The 17,153-nt window shown below is 29.6% G+C and overlaps 2 protein-coding genes and 1 long non-coding RNA gene across 4 annotated transcripts; 1 reads left to right on the top strand and 2 right to left on the bottom strand.

Annotated features, from left to right (window-relative positions):
* Window positions 1-1,390: 1,390 nt before the first annotated feature.
* On the bottom strand, window positions 1,391-4,990 carry LOC105154376 (deubiquitinase DESI2). 2 transcript variants are annotated; one of them, XM_087411286.1, is made up of 7 exons: window positions 4,608-4,990; window positions 4,328-4,538; window positions 3,569-3,749; window positions 3,294-3,366; window positions 3,111-3,204; window positions 2,893-3,034; window positions 1,391-2,804 (listed from the first exon to the last, which is right to left on the bottom strand). In XM_087411286.1, the coding sequence occupies exons 3-7, from the start codon at window positions 3,692-3,694 to the stop codon at window positions 2,628-2,630; spliced, it is 612 nt and encodes a 203-aa protein (XP_087267412.1). In that variant the 5' UTR covers window positions 3,695-3,749; window positions 4,328-4,538; window positions 4,608-4,990; the 3' UTR covers window positions 1,391-2,627. The 2 variants fall into 2 exon arrangements, with proteins under 2 accessions (XP_087267412.1, XP_011068161.1); XM_011069859.2 differs by having other exon boundaries at window positions 4,328-4,990.
* A 2,854-nt stretch (window positions 4,991-7,844) lies between these two features.
* Window positions 7,845-9,590, top strand: ND-23 (NADH dehydrogenase (ubiquinone) 23 kDa subunit). The gene is made up of 4 exons (XM_011069857.2): window positions 7,845-8,053; window positions 8,433-8,694; window positions 9,015-9,207; window positions 9,314-9,590. Exons 1-4 carry the CDS (start codon window positions 8,011-8,013, stop codon window positions 9,443-9,445), a joined length of 630 nt encoding a protein of 209 aa, XP_011068159.1. The 5' UTR covers window positions 7,845-8,010; the 3' UTR covers window positions 9,446-9,590.
* Window positions 9,030-15,274, bottom strand: LOC105154375 (uncharacterized). The gene is made up of 2 exons (XR_847175.2): window positions 9,904-15,274; window positions 9,030-9,740 (listed from the first exon to the last, which is right to left on the bottom strand). It is a non-coding gene; the product is annotated as an uncharacterized LOC105154375 (long non-coding RNA).
* Window positions 15,275-17,153: the final 1,879 nt, after the last annotated feature.

Here is a 17,153-nt window from a genome sequence, read left to right as displayed (position 1 = left end):
AGATTATTTCAAGTAAGAATAAAGAGAATATTTATTCAAATAATGCATAGGTGTTGCTCCGATTTGATTCTGCCATCTTTATACAGGGTAGGTCAAGTCTGGATACACCCAAATATCTCATAAACGATTTTAGAATAAAGTATTTCTTACAAAAGTTCTAAGACTTAAAAAAACACATTCAATAATAGTAGTTATTTAACTCAGGATGGCATTGTCAAGGTCAGGTCAAGGTCAACATGAATTTTTTAAATGGAACTCCTTCTTTTTCATTACATATTCTTGTAACTTATCTTAAGAACTTTTCAAAACACTATAATTAAATTCATTTTCATTAAGTACTTTGTGAGTTATCAGGCTTGAAAATTACAGTACCGTCGGCATTAGCGTTACCCAAGATGTCCGACGGCTAAAACCTCTGGAATATTGTTCAGGATCATGTCCTGAATAACATTTGTTAATAACTACTATCGTTGAATGCGTCTTTTTAAGCCTTACAACTTTTAAAGAGAGTAAGAAATATTTTTTTCTAAAATGCATCGTTTATGAGATATTTTTTGAGTGTATCCAGACTTTAGGCACCTTTCCTATTAAATGCATTACAAATACTTATTTTTACTTAATTATTACAAATATATGTTTACATTATACAATGAAAACTATACTACAAACTCCAAGAAAAAAAGAAGTCATTTTTTTAATTACTAATTCTAATTATATTCTAATCATAAATATAAATATGTATGTATGTATGTATGTAAGAAATTAAATAAAGGTATACTTTCACAAGAGAAGAGATATTTTCATTACATAAGATATACGAAAAGCTATCCATCTGCATCGCAAAATATTATTAAATCTATCACTTCTTCATCTATCACTATAATCTCTGCATTAAATTATAAATGGAGATTGAATTGTAATTCGACATGTAATTTTTTGCTTTGAATGTATGCCACAATTCGATAGAATTGGACCAGAAATCTTAAATTTATCAAAATTACATGTTAAATTATTGATATTTAGATATGCTCATTTAAAGAGATGCCTTGTTTAGAAAATTTATAAAATAAATAACTTAAATTTGTACGACATCTAAATCCAATTTTATAGAAAAAAATTGGAATAGCTATTTCTTTAATATATATATATATACAAAGAATACAATTCATCATATTTTTACAATCAATATTACATATCTTTTAATTAAATTTTTCAAATTAAAATTCTATTAAAACAAGATATCAACTGATAATTAAAATTTAATTTATTATCTATTTGTGATTTTTCAAAACTTGATATTTTATTACTTTTATTAATAAGTCCATTTTTTCAAATTAATAAAAAAATTTCCTCTTTCTCATTATTCGTTAGTTAATTTATTTTCGACATATTTTGTATAAATTAAAATCAGAAAGATTGTTTATTCGACAAAAAATATACATTTATTATTTAGAATTTCATTAAAGATATTTGTTCATGTATCTCATAAATTAATTATATTCGAGTTTATTATATTTTTAATCTATCGAAAAAGAGCAGTTTCTCTATTTTTAATATATTTTTCAATTTTTATTTATTTAATGATTTAATGCATATATGTAGAATATAGAAATGTCACGCGTGTACAATCGATCCCTAAAGTAATAAATCAAGAGATAATATAATGAGCTCTCTACGATAAGCTATTATCTAAGCTTTAAATCCTAAGCACATGTAAGTGTAATAATCACAAACACAGTAAGTATAATAAGTCTTAAGCCTTAAGAAATTGACCAATTATAATGGATTATTCTTTTCACACTCAATTGTGAACGATCAATTTCTTACGGTTTAATCTATTGTGTTTGCGGGCTATGGCTTAAATATTGGCTTATTGTAGAAAGCTCATAACAGAAGGTGCAAGAGATAAAATCAAATTTATATATGGAAAAGTTCTGCTGATTAAAAATAATATATAGTGTTAACTATATTAAGACTTACGCGGAAGTTTATTTACGTATCTCTGTGTAAGTACGAGTATGTGCGTGTACGTGTTTAAGTTAATTATAGAAATTAATAATTAGATCATAAAATATTTAAATCATTTGCATACAATATATCTTATATATAATATATATTTATCTGATTTATGTGCATGCATTATATTATCTTAAAACATACTGCTTTATGGTTTTACAAGCATAAGAAATAAGAATTTTTATAAAAAAATTATTTCAATATACACATCTTGCTAATATAACAAGTTTCTTTTTTATCGGCAAATGAGTTTTCTGCTCATTATGGTTTAAATTTTTATGCGTAATTATCTATTCATTATGTAACTATCATATCTTGACTGTATTATTTAACAAAGAACACATGCGACCATGTGGATCGCCATCTTAGGAAACAACGTGCTGCAGCAAAGGCAATTTTTTTCAGTACTAATTATCAGCAGTCGCATTCAAGTGTACAATATCAAATTTGTACCTTGTCTTGACGGTTCAGTTTCTCAGGTTTCTCAAGTTTTCAAATCTTGGCAATATAATCAGTCCTAATTAACATTTCTTTTCACAATGTTTAATTATCTAAAATGTATAACTTCTACGGCATTTTAGACCGTGCATTTCAATAGTGTTAGCCAAATGTTACAACGAAGTATCCGATGGTGGTGTACTTTCGTGATGACTAATTTGACTTAGAGAATGTTGTAAAGCATCAGGCGTTAACCATTCCTTTGGCAAACAACGTTGGAGAAATGGTACACATGAACTAAAATAAGCCAGACGATTTACCCAACCAGGTATTTCTTGTCCACATAAAATCTAAAATACATTGTATTAAGTTTTCCATTATACTTTCCATAATAATTCCGTAATTTGCTCATTGATATTATTAAAGAAAGCACCGTACCAATGTAAACTGACTGCTGAAGTGATTACAGTTTTTATTCATCAGATGATAACGGTCTCCTCTAAAATCTTTGCCTAATTCTGTAATAATTCTTGAAACATCCTCTTCCGTAAAATCTGTATATCCAATGTGAACAGACTGTCTATAAAATAAAAGAATCACATTGATTTTTCATAGTACTTGAGAGAATATATATGCTTGATTTATAAAAACTTTACCTGTATCTAAACTGTTCGCCTAGTTCGTCAGCTACTCTTGGAGTAATTTCAAAAATGCCACTTTTTGGTTGAGCATGACCACCATATGCATATTCTACAGCAGAAATATATCTAATATATTATCAAATTTTTGTTTTTTAGTAATTGTACATAATCGTTTTTTCTTAAATATAAAACACATACCTGTTCCATATATTTCCACTCCAGAATGAAATACACCAAGACCAATAGGTGTAGTATATTCATTTATCCAGTACTATATACAACAGGACATATAATAAATTAAATCAAATGTATCTAAAAACAGTGTCTGATTATATATTCTTTTTATGAATAGAATAGTTTGGCTCTTGTAGAAAACCGATTAATCATAAATAAATTTATAAAAACTATCATTTGACGAAGCCATTTATAATAATATTCATTTTATTTACAATACACTGAAAGCAGTAACTTACCATATCATAAACATTAAGAATGATTGGCTCACGTGCCATTTTTGGGATCAATTCCTCACTATCTTGTGGATAACCCAAACAACTGGGGAAGGAGAGATTACAGTTAAGGCCAGACGAAAACATCATTGGAAACTTTGTATTAATCCACAGATTAAAGTTGACTATTAATGTCTTAATAAACCTAACAAATAAATATACAATTTTATTTTTCCACAGTCTCAGAGAAATATTCACAGAGAAAAATATAAATTAATTGCTATATGACAATTGGTTCAAGAAGGTAAATAGTATGAAAATATAAGTTATATAAAAATTAAAAAAAAATTGATTCTTAGATCATTCTCTACATGTGTTGAAAATGTTATACATACAAATGTTTACATACAATATTTTTACAAATGTATAATAATACTAAGGATATGAAAATTATTGCCATGTCGCAATCCATTATCAATGCTTTTGTAAACCTCGCTGTTCACTTTATCAGGACAAGGAGTACACTGATACCGATATCAATATGCTCTTGATGAAATAAATGGCAAGGTTCATACAACAATAGCATTAGCAATGGATCATAATACACAAATCCTTTGGCACCTCTGACAAAAATATCTGTGAAAGCCTCAAAGGTAATATAAAGGATGTATGTATATATACAGTAGCTCTCTTTTAATTTTTTAGCAACAAATTCTTTGGACAATTTGGAGTTGTTTTCATTAACAATGACAAGTATACACCGATAAACATCAAGCAAAATACCTTATAACATAAACTCGATACTAGTACAATGCTTTGAGTTTAATTGCTAGATACATCCATTCTTGTAAAACTATGTTTTACTATTTGTGTGTTTGGATGTTATTCTTTCTTTCTCTCTCTCTTTCCCTCTTGATTTCTTAATATCAAACAAATTGTCTTTATATTAAATATGGCACATCGTTCTGATGTGTCATTACAGTCATCTCTACAACTGTAACATATAAAGTTGATTCACTCCATGTCAAAATTCGAAAATTTTCTTCAAGTAACAAAGAAGCACCTTTACAAAAAAATCAGATATCACTGCATTTGAGCGACCGTCTGCTTTAACCACGTTTCAACACAAATAAGATTAACATAAATAAGGAATATGTTATTGGCCAACTGACATCCCATTAAATTCTTTGAAATAATGCACAGCAAGTTTGCAAGGTTGTTATATAGATAAGTAATTTGTGTACTATAGTATGAGATTAATATCAGCATTGATCAACATAGGCTGCTGTCAAAAATTTTGCAAACAATTCTCCAGCGATAATTTTTCTTCGAAATAGATGAATGTTACTTCTCGCAGCTGCTTCTTGCTTGGTCTCTTATATCTCAACATAAGAATGTGTTCATGTGTTTGTCAATCCGCGTCATCTATCGAAATACTTACAAATCTCTCTGCTTATAAGCATCTAGTTATATTTTCCTTATCATACACTTCACACTAGCGATTGGCAACATGGCGATTGCGTCTGCGTCGCGTATGAATTAGACAGCCTATAGTGTTATGGGCCTTCTACAATACAATAACCCATTAGTCAAAAATCAGAAGTCAGAAGCTAAAAATTGACCAATCACAATCATCAATTTTTAACTTCTGGGGATCGATTCTGTATTCTCAAATACAATAAAATAAAAATTATAGAAGTGAACAAATTTACTAGGTGTGACCAATGAAATTATCAGTATTCTACTAAATTTGCTCATTTTTGTAATTTTTACCTCATTTCAAGATTCTCTGGGGGGGTAGATTCTGGAGATTTTGTATCTTGAAACGAGGTGAAAATTATAAAAGTGAGCAAATTTATTAGAATATTGTTTATTTCATCGGTCAACACCTAGTAAATTTGCTCGCTTTTGTAATCTTCATCTTGTTTAAAGATACAGAATCGACTCTAAGGTGAAAATTACAAATAAGCAAATTTACTAGATGTTGACCAATGAAATTATTAGTATTCTAGTAAATTCGCTCACTTATGTAATTTTCACCTTGTTTCAAAATATAGATATAGAATCGATCCCCTGACTTCTGATTTATGACTAATGGCTTATTGTAGAAGGTCCATAACACGCACAATAAGCTGGAAATTGACCAATCACAGTCGTCAATTTCCAACTTCTAACTTCTGATTTATGACTAGCTAAGCTACATTTTATGAGAAGCTAAAAATTGACGACTATGATTGATCAATTTTTAACTTCTGATTTCTGATTTATGATTAAGGCCGGGTTCACACCTTGACGGAAAAATGGAAAGCGGAAGCCAATCAGAACTCGCGGACAGCAAGCAAAATATTGGGTCATCTAAAAAGTATCCGCGGTACTTTGTTACTAGATATATGACCATCAACACACATCTAGTGACAAAAAACCGCGGATACTTTTTAGATGACCCAATATATCGCCTACTACTCTACTGCGAGTTTCGATTGGCTTCCGCTTTTCCATCAAGGTGTGAACCTAATGGCTTATTGTATTGGGTCATCTAAAAAGTATCCGCGGTTTTTTGTCACTAGATGTGTGTTGATGGTCATATATCTAGTACAGACAAAGTACCGATATTTTTTAGATGACCCAATATATATGCTTTATTCTTTTAAAGCATGTAATAATGAACAATTTTATAATTTTTTATTATTAACTATATATTTCAATTTATTTTACTTACTTTCTTATAATAACATCTTGTATATACATATACAATAGTATATATATATATATAGCTTTTCATAATTAGACACATGGATCATCCATGGTGGACGTAATCAATCCCGATTTCCATTCATGTCTCGTTCAACTTCTAATGAAAATTTAAAATGCAAGCACCAAGAACATATTCCCACCACTTTTATTCGACATTTTGAGGACATGACCAGAGACTCTGATATTCTAGGGACTCTAACTGGAAACAGTGTAAATGACTGATACACTGATAACATACAGGTATGCAACTTCTGCTTTTGCCTCAATTTAGCGGACCAATATATATTCACATGATGCGTCAAAGATGTATCCAACATGATTTAAAAACTACTAATTTCATGTTAATATTGGGTCATCTAAAAAGTATCCGCGTATTTTTTGTCACTAGATGTGTGTTGATGGTCATATATCTAGTACAAACAAAGTACCGCGGATACTTTTTAGATGACCCAATAATTTGCTTATTAAAATTAAATATAATTTTTCAAATTGTAAAAACAATTATCATTGTTGTAGTATTTAATGTTTTACAATTAATATTTACAATTTCATGACAATTTTTTGAACTGCTTTAACGCATTTACTATCATTTTTCCGCATCGTGTGAACATAGCACGTAAAATGGCGTAATGGAAAAATACGGAAAAGGACTGAAATCGCACGTAACGCATCATTATTTTTTTTTATCTTGGTATCTATATTTATCCACTCAGATTTTATTTCATTTTGCTTCATTCGTCTCGATATTACTCAATTCTATCATATCAATCAGCATCAAATCAATATTTTAACCTTTCAAAATACGACGCTTTATTACAAGAACATTGAGCATTCTTTATTTCGCAGTCCTATTTCGCATTGTGTGGTTTCACCCTTATTAATGACATTTTTGTTCCGACTGAGTTTTGTACCTAAGTTGAAGTAATGACGTTTTGTGCTCTCTTATTGGTAGATGTGTAACGTTAACCAATAGCGAAGCATTTTCCAACTCAAGTTAGTGCAAACTCGGTCGAAAACGTTATAAGGCCGGGTTCACATCTTGACGGAAAGCGGAAAAGCGGAAAGCGGAAAAGCGAAAGCCAATCAGAACTCGCGAAAAGACAGAAGCAGACAAGCGAAATGTACTGCCTACTACTACTGCGAGTTCCGATTGGCTTCCGCTTTTCCGTCAATGTGTGAACCCGGCCAAGTCTGTGGCACACGATGCTTGTTCTCTTACTGGATTGCTAGCTGGATTAGAATCTTGCCATCGTATTAGCTGCGATGTTATCAATGCTATGATCGATTTGGATGCTCACGCGCTTTAAGCTTGTAATCATCATTCTATCTTTATCGTTCATTAGATGTAAAATAAGAATAGAAGTATTGTAAGTGTCCAAATCGATCGCAGCCAATATGGAAAGTAGGTCTGTTCTTTTTAGCTAAAGTTCTTGCACTTTGTCTTTTCTCTTTTTCTCTCCAACATAGAAAGAGAGAAAAGGATGAAAAATGAACCGTGCAAGAAATTCAGCTAAAAAGATCAGACCTTGTGATTATCGCACTAGTATATATATATATATATATATATATATATATATGCGTACGTATGTACGCAATTTATCACAGTTCCTCAGCTGATTTTGTTAGCAGGTCCTGATGGATATTCTCTAAGAAAATTTCTTGACGAAGCGTGAATGGTCAATCCTTTCAACTTTTAAAAAATTTGAGTGATCATGATGGGCCCTTTACAGATAATCGCGCGAACCGGAAAAATCGGTATGATATTCAGATGAATTTTGTGATGAAGCTGATCTTGATTGTTCTTCCATTCTTTTCTTTTCTCATTTTGCTTTCTTTAGTAATATAAATCAACATAAACCTCTATCTTTTTTGGCATTCAGTGAATAATAAATGACTTTAACTTAAAGCATTCTTTGTGTCTCTCTATTTGAATGTAATGCTATGTAATTTATTTTAATTACTACATCAACTGATCTTGAACAAAGCACAATTTTTTATGTCTTCTTATTTATTTCTTTAATATACATAATTAGACTGCCAATTTATTATCAAAATCGTTCAATTTGTAATAAAGAGATTTCTTAATATCTTCAATAAGAAATAATTATAATTTTAAGAATTATAAATGTTTTAGCACCAGGAGGATTCCTTAAAATTGTTTCTAATGGTGTAAACATATGTTTGAGTCGAAGTAAATATTTCTATGTAAACAAAGAAAAAGATAAAACCTGGACAGATATTATGGAAGCAGCGACTACACATATGTTTTTACTTGAAATTATTCGAGGAATGGGACTTGCTGTCTCTCAGATATTAAGGGAACCAGCAACGATAAATTATCCTTTTGAAAAAGGACCTTTGAGTCCTAGATTTAGAGGAGAACATGCATTAAGGAGGTACGTATAGATATATAAACCAAAAGTATATATTGTAAATATTTATATATATATTTATATATATATATACATATATATAAATAAAAATATTTTGACAATTTAATATGATTTATATGTGATAATAATTAATAAAATATAACTTATAACTAATTAAATATATGTTATAACTTATTATAGAATAAGATAACTAATTTTTAAGACATTTGTGGTCTAGTGTTGATGTTACAATATGATGAAGAAAAGAAAAACATAATTAAATAGATTTTCCAAATACAAAATATTTAAATATTAAATTTATTGAATTTTTGAGGATTTTTTAGGTATCCTTCTGGGGAAGAAAGGTGTATTGCTTGTAAATTATGTGAAGCAATATGTCCTGCGCAAGCTATTACAATTGAAGCAGAAGAAAGAGCAGATGGATCTCGACGAACTACAAGATATGATATTGATATGTCGAAATGTATTTATTGTGGCTTTTGTCAGGAAGCTTGTCCAGTAGATGCCATTGTTGAGGTAGATACTATTGTTAATAAAGAGGCAGAGTTATTGGAAAAAGTAATATATATACATATATATATATCTTAAGAATGGGATTATTAATAAGTGAATTATTCCACAGGGTCCTAACTTTGAATTTTCAACCGAAACTCATGAAGAAATGCTGTACAACAAGGAAAAGCTTTTAAATAATGGAGATAAGTGGGAATCCGAAATTGCTAGTAATATTCATGCCGATCATTTGTATCGTTAAACATTATTGTGTTACAACGTAGTCTTAATGATTAAGTAAAAAAGTGTGGAATTAAATATATATCAAAGAAAATTCCCTACTGCTAGATATGTGAATATATGACATGTTTAGGTAAATTAAATAAAAGGATATACATAGTTGGCAATTATGTAGTTTAGCTAACACAGCTCAAAAATCAGTAAAATTAGGCTTATTTGACGTATTTTTGCATAGAACGAAAAAAATTTGGCAGAAATAAACTCTGCTCCGAGAACTGGATAGTGATCATGTAATCTTTTCCCCAGGATGGAAATGCCTGAAAAATAAAAATTTTTTTGTATGTATTGGGTCATCTAAAAAGTATCTGCGGTTTTTTGTCACTAGATGTGTGTTGATGGTCATATATCTAGTGACGAAATACCGCGGATACTTTTTAGATGACCCAATATATGTATTTCTGTGTATACATATATACATACATAAAAATTTTCACGTTTTACAGAAAAAGTTACATAATCGATACTCTGAGATATTACTCGTTAAAGTTGAAGACAATGGCTGCGTTCAGCAAAAAAAAAGCAACTTTACAACTGTTATAAAATTTGTGAATATGATTGGTTTATACACTTAGATCCAGTGAGAAACTAAGGTTAATCGTATTAAAGAATTTTACATAATTGCAAAACTGCTTTTTCTGCTGAACGCAACCCGTGTACTTATTCAGTAGTGGGATTCTCTAAATGGTTTATCGATGCTTGTCGATAAACATTCAGAAAATCTTGCAACAAGTGAATATTAGTCTGAATTATGGTGGAAGGATTAACACAGTATGTGCAATTGGACGGTGTCTCTCTAATAGCGTTTTCTACTGGGAAAACTGGTGCACTAGCGCCGTGCTAGGTTTAGATGAAAACTACACTAGTGCAATAAACAAGGAGCAGAGAACAGAGAAAATTTCAATTATTGGTATTATGTTATATAATATTGTAATTATTATACATTATTGTAATTAACGTTACAATAATGACATTGTTTAATGTTTCTAATAATAGCTATGCAATGACATGGCTATTTTGACGTTTAAAATTCTTGAAATATAAAAATTTAATTTAAAAAAATGTTTTAAATAAATAAATGAATCAGAATATTGTAAAATAAGTAATTTAAGTTTAAACACAGTTATATATATCTTTAGGAGTATTATAAAGAGTGGAGTCCATTTTACGCTACAACTGCTTCCAAGCTTTTGATTGACAAATCAGAAGAAAGAATTTTACTAATCGACCAATCAAAAAATGCTTCGAAGCATCTGTAGCATCAAATGAACCGCAAATGTCAAAATGGATATCAATAAAACGGTCTAACGATATGTTCCATTGAATCGCACTAAACCTGCACTATTTAGGAGCTCCGCACAATAAAAGGAACAGAAAACAGAGAATAAGAATTTCAACCTATCAGAAATCATGTATTGTGGAATTCACATTTTTGATAGGTTGAAATTCTTATTCTCTGTTTCCTATTTCTTTTATTGTGCGGGGCCTCTAACTACTGCATGGACGCGATGAGTGATGAGCGACGAGCGTTATCCAATAAAAGCTCTGTTTTTTCTCATTTGTCGTTGACAAATGCGCTTGGTCAATTCCAATGGATTAACCGTCGATTAAAGTTAATTGGAGTTGATCGAAGTAACTCTTAATGCTTACTACATATTGGACGCGATGAACGATAAGCTACGAACAATATCCAATGAGAGCTCTGCTTTGCATCGTCACGTGAGAAGAAGCTTTTATTGGATATTGATTTTTGACTATGAATACCGATCTTTGATCGCAATCCTAATCGATATGAAAATGCGTTACAAAAATTTCTACGAGTATATAAATACAATATTGATGTAGTAGTATGAAATAGTATGAAGTCAGTGGCCTAGTTTCCACCGAGAGTTTAATTCGGATCAGAATGTAAGAACCAACCAACTACAGTCGAGCATTCCCCTATCGTTCGACTGTAACAAGGGAATACTCGACTGTAGTTGGTTGGTTCTTACATTCTAATCCGGATTAAACCCTCGGTGGAAATTAGGCCAGTGATACGTAAATTGTATATGTATAAGTCCTATCGAGTCGATAAAACAGATGGCTTTACAGACTCCTGGGGCTTTCTTGTAAAGAAACTAAGTTTGACTTGTGCTACCACCAAGCAAACAAATAGCAAAACAGTTATTAATATTAATTTCTTTATCGACATTTTCAAAAGATAAGTTATTTTTCTTTATTATTGTTACAATTTATTCAAAATTTTGTTGTACAATAAATTTTTAAAATTGTTTAAATGAGAATCATTAATGTTTCTTCGATTTGCGTAAATGTTAATAAAATAACAAAATAATTTCATAACAAATTAATCATTATAAAAAACTTATAATACCAGTCAATCTATTTTACAACAATTAAAAATTTAATATTCGTTGAAAATTAAATTTTTATAAAAAATAACATTTTAAGATACAATCGATATTTTGATTAGAACTAACGAAAGTTATTTCTTATTCAATTTGAAAAATTATTAATGATTGTATACTGTAAAGTTATTGCATTGATACTTTATGTAAAAGAGTACAAAAGGCATATTATGCAATCTCAATGTCGTTCGTGAAAAATCATGCAACAACAGAAAACAGCGCCATTTCCTTTGAGAATTCCTGCAACACCGCCACCGACACCGACTTAAATATGCATTACGTAAGCGCTATCGTTATGCGTAATTACAGTCGCTTTCGACAGTAACATATTTCCGCTACCTGTTATGGCTTGCCTACCACTCATGTTTTCGTTAACCAAAACAATGTTTATTGTTTTAGTTTATCAAACAATATTTAACCCTTAGTACACATTTTAGTTTTGACCACTCTTATACATACGTTCGGTCATACGTTTCGTGTTCTGGATTAATTTTTAGGACTTTTACAAGGATATGAAAATTATTAAATGATTTTTATGTATATTTTGACATCTTTAGAAAGTATTTGTAAAATTGTATATTTATAACAAATTGTATATAAATTGTTATAACTAAATATAGTTAACAAAATGAGAAAAATGCACTTTCTCGTACAAAAATGTAAAACTCTAAAACAAAAATATTTGAAGGAAATATATGTTTCAATATCTTAAATTTCACATTCTAAACTATAAAAGAAAAAATAGTTCAAGTGTCGGCTGTCTAAAAAATTTAGTTATTTAGTAATCTGAAAATACTTTTTTAATATGCATAAATAAATCGCTATAAATTGAAAATATATATTGCATTTACATTTTAAACAATGTATTTTATTATTGTTATTGTGTTAAAAAAATTTAATTTATTAGAAAAATGTTCTTTGAAACATTATAAACAACATAATATTGTATAATATTACAGACAATATTTGATATAAGAATGCCAAAAACTATCGTGTTTATTAAGGACTAACATGTTGTTCTATGGTTAAATTTTTTTTTTAATAATTCACGAAATATTCTCGCAAACGAGAACATTAGTTGAAAATAAAGAAAAAAATAAAACTTAACTTTTTTTAGTTACAAAAATGTACGCTCTATACACACGATGGATCATTTGACCCAGAGGTGAACTTCGGAGTTATTCTAGTTAAAGGATATGTACGAATTGAAGCCGACAACGCATAAAACTTGTTCTCTGAATGTCAAACTTTTTTTTAGGAATAGAAAAGAGACCGGTATTTGACCAGGTGCTCTTGGTATTTCAAAGAAAAGAAATGCGCAGGACACGAATAACCTAAAAGTCTGTATTAAGAGTTTCATACACAATTCAAATCATTGTACATTTCAATGATTAAAATGAATAATCTATTCGCAAAAATGTATTTTCACAGAATAAATATTATAGTTTAATCGTGATAACTGTGTAGTAGTGAAAATATCACGTGTATATTCACAATTAAATATATTTTCTACAAATTGCAATCAGCTACGTATAAATTTAAGAATAGGTTTAGAGACGCATGCATATTGTCATGATAATTAGGATGCAAACGTTATGCTACATTACTGATAATGAATTGAAACTCTCGCTGAGATATGTAATGTCGAATTCGGCTGCAAGTCTTACAATGTCCCATGGGATTCAGGTGCATATGTACGCATACATGCCGCGTTAATGCATTCCCGCATATGTACGCGCGCCGAATAAAGAAAGTGTCCGCGATTTTCTATACACTACATACATTTATATAAGGTGATCTAACAATGATAATATAATACGTGAAAAGATTATTTTAGTTGAGATTTGAAATTGACTTCTTCTCAACAGTAATTTAATAAATTTTATAAATTCTCTCACAAACTATTTTGTATCATATAATATCTATTAGACGTATTACATGGTTACAAAGCAGCATTTATAGGAAGTTTAATTCACTAAAAAGATGCTAAATTTATTAATCATTTATGTTTTTAATCATTTATGATTTCGAAACGTTCAATATCTTATTTTTAGTTAATGATGTCATATCAATTAAATAAATATTTAAATATAACAATTTTTGAATACTATGTATATACAATCTGCTTACAATGCGCTAATATTCAATACGAGTTGTCCTTACATGCTTTGCAAAAGGAAATGAAGATCGAATAACAATATAATGCACATCGAATGAATAACAAAATACATTTCGCAATTAAGCGAAATAAATATTTCAATTCATGAGATATGCAATTTTAAACACGATAGAAAAAAAAGAATAAATAGATCTAAGAATAGACAGAAACAAAACATTTATTTATTCATGTATGTCTTACCATTAATTTGATTGATTATTTATATTTAGATTCGATATTTTTTTAGGTAAACAATAATAAATGGTTTGGAATGAGTAAGGATTAAAAATTCGATCAAATTCCGATTATTTTAATCGATAATTAATTCAATCGCGTTCCGTACCAAATTTTATTTTATTTTCGAACAAAATTTTCAACTATTATATAATGTATATACAATATATACAATATATACACACATAATTATATATATATATATGTGTGTGTGTGTGTGTGTGTACAATAAATAATACAATATATAATTCGTTATTTAAACTAGGGTGTGGTCAAAGTCTCATTACAAATGCTTTGAAGCATTTGATTGACCAATCAGTAGAAAAAATTTTACGAATTGGCCAACCAAAGATTAGAAATATAGATCAACGTAATACTATATATAACGTAATACTGCTTCAAAGTATTTATAATGGCATTATTTATGTTGACTATATCTCTAATCTTTTCTATGTGTCAAATAAAATTATTAATAATAGAATGAATAAATTCTACACGTGTTAACAAAATAGCACGGATATCACTTGGAATGTTAATTATCGATTAAGTTAAATGGAATTAGGTCGAGGTCACTTGAACTCGTTCATTCGCTTTGTTCTATCTATTAACTTTGCACCGAAAGCCAAATAGCTATAAATTAAAATTATTGCATAAAATGTAGAGACATCAATCGGTATCGATCGGTAAATCGATAAGCTGCCATATTGAATAAGACTTATGAGTATTAGATATATCGAATTGTGCGCGGCAATGCGATATCAACATGCGCGCACTAGGTTTCAGCGAGTATAATCTCCACGATCTCCAATCTCCACACTCGCTTTACGAAACGAACAGCTAGAAACTGAAACGTGGACGACGCATGCGCGACCGCACTGCAACGCAACGCAACGTGCGCGCCAACACAGGCCTATTCCGAAGAGCGGACGCGCAGCGTACATAGAGCGTTCCTATAAAATGTGTTTCTTGATAGTGGCGGCCATTTTGCCATTTGCATGATGTCACGGTGTGGCCTACTTCTGAACGGCTCCACGTGCGGAGGTCGTCGACCTAGGTTCTCTCTTCTAGTCCTCTTTTGCCTAGCTCTATCCCCTCACCAAACTTTCGAAGTGGTGCGCGCCTTCGAAAGATCGCCGATGTACGAGAAAACAGGTATATATCGCGTGTTGCATAGCATTGTGTAATTTAAATCTTTTCTCTTTGAAATTACGACATTTTCTCGACGACTTGAAAAAGAAAGAGAGAAGTGAATCAAATCGATCATAATCTTTAATTGTAGTATCGTTTGATAATAATAATCTAAATATATCTATCAATGTTGTGCTTAGATAATTAAAAATTATCTAGATATAGGTAAGACAAATTACACAAAAATGTATCTTGGATAAGATGAAGATGATTACCTTTACATCAATCTAGATAAAAGATGAAATTTTCCAAAAACTTTTATCTAGATAATTTTCAAGATAATTTTGTTTCCAAATTATTAGGTAGTAAAACGATTTAAGTTAAAAAAAAATTTATTTATTTCTACTGATGAAGATGATGTGTTATATTAAAAAAAGATTTTAACGTGTGTACACACATTTAAATACACATTAAGAATATCTAATTTCTTAGATTTATCTTCTAAGTACGAAAATACTTCAATGTTGCTTCAAATTATGACTGTTGTTGTATATTGTATTAATACCAGTTTTTTTTTATCTATTTTATCATGAAAAAAATCATCATCACTACTAAAAGTTATATAGATATTTTTTATAATGCTCTTCTACAATCTTAGTTAATTTGAAAAAGATAACATTTCTTTTATTTCTAAGATAAGATAAAGATAATCGATATTCTTAATAATTTATTGTTAGACGAAACCATTTTTTTCATCTAGATAATTATCTAGATAACGGAAAACACTGCCTATTATATACTTAATTTAAAATATATTTAAATTATATCACCTTTTTGCAAATTCATTTTTATACATCATCCATACTCTCCTCATCCAAGTTTTTGTAATTATTGGTTGTACTTCATTTACACAAATGTGATGTTAGTTAAATTGAATTAACGTGTGAAACTAATTATATGTATATAATAATGTATGTAATAATGTAATTAATTAAAAGTTAAATATTATTCCTTTTCTTTCTTAAGGTCTTTCTTAAGGACTTTTTGCCTATATTATATATATATATATATATATATATATATATATATATATATATATATATATTTGTAAGAAATATATTTCCACGATAAAGAAAAAAATATAATTCGAGACAAAAAATAGTATTACTAATGTAATAAATTAAAAAAATTTTTGAACAAAAAATATTAAAATAATTATTGCTTGTCATCGATTTATTGAACGATTATATTTTTATGAAATCGCGATCTTTTTTATAGTTTTTATAGGCCCGTATTCAGAACGCGCTTACAACGATGTTAGCGCGCTAACACGCTATAATTTACGTTACGCATACTATAGAATTTTAGAGATAAAAGCGCTTTTATTGATAAAAGCGCGTTCTGAATACGGGCCATAATGTATAAATCAAATTGGTGTAGCGAACAGATTTCTCAAATTGAAAGACGTTATGTAGAAAAGGCCGCCGTCACTTTCGAATGTGGCAACCGCTTCGCGACCTCCGCTCTTATGTTCCTGTGAATGTTCAACGAGAGTCTCTTATGCAATTGAAAGATTAACTATCGAGAATATGGCTGGTTTAGCACTACACATTTCATACTTATTGTTACGTACTAAATACGTTGGATCGATATAATGCTAAAATCGGTTTATATATTCGGATTTTTGCATCGAAAATCAGCTTATACACGCAATATGCGCACGACGATGATGCATAATTAATTAA

This window comes from Acromyrmex echinatior, chromosome 11 (genome assembly GCF_024713525.1).
Source record: "Acromyrmex echinatior isolate Ae372 chromosome 11, ASM2471352v2, whole genome shotgun sequence".
Lineage (NCBI taxonomy): Eukaryota > Metazoa > Arthropoda > Insecta > Hymenoptera > Formicidae > Acromyrmex > Acromyrmex echinatior.
The sequence above is the reverse complement of the archived record's forward strand: the minus strand, read 5'-3'. Positions and strand labels throughout refer to the sequence as shown.

What these genes read in the sequence shown, in the direction of transcription:
- LOC105154376 (XM_011069859.2), bottom strand. Translation starts at nt 3,694, where the DNA reads ATGATGTTTTCGTCTGGCCTTAACTGTAATCTCTCCTTCCCCAGTTGT. An exon ending in TTCTTAATGTTTATGATATG is followed by an intron (nt 3,367 to 3,568) that starts GTAAGTTACTGC and finishes TGTTGTATATAG; the next exon opens with TACTGGATAAATGAATATAC. An exon ending in GGCGAACAGTTTAGATACAG is followed by an intron (nt 3,035 to 3,110) that starts GTAAAGTTTTTA and finishes TTTATTTTATAG; the next exon opens with ACAGTCTGTTCACATTGGAT.
- ND-23 (XM_011069857.2), top strand. Translation starts at nt 8,011, where the DNA reads ATGATGGGCCCTTTACAGATAATCGCGCGAACCGGAAAAATCG. An exon ending in CGCGCGAACCGGAAAAATCG is followed by an intron (nt 8,054 to 8,432) that starts GTATGATATTCA and finishes TAAATGTTTTAG; the next exon opens with CACCAGGAGGATTCCTTAAA. An exon ending in GGAGAACATGCATTAAGGAG is followed by an intron (nt 8,695 to 9,014) that starts GTACGTATAGAT and finishes AGGATTTTTTAG; the next exon opens with GTATCCTTCTGGGGAAGAAA.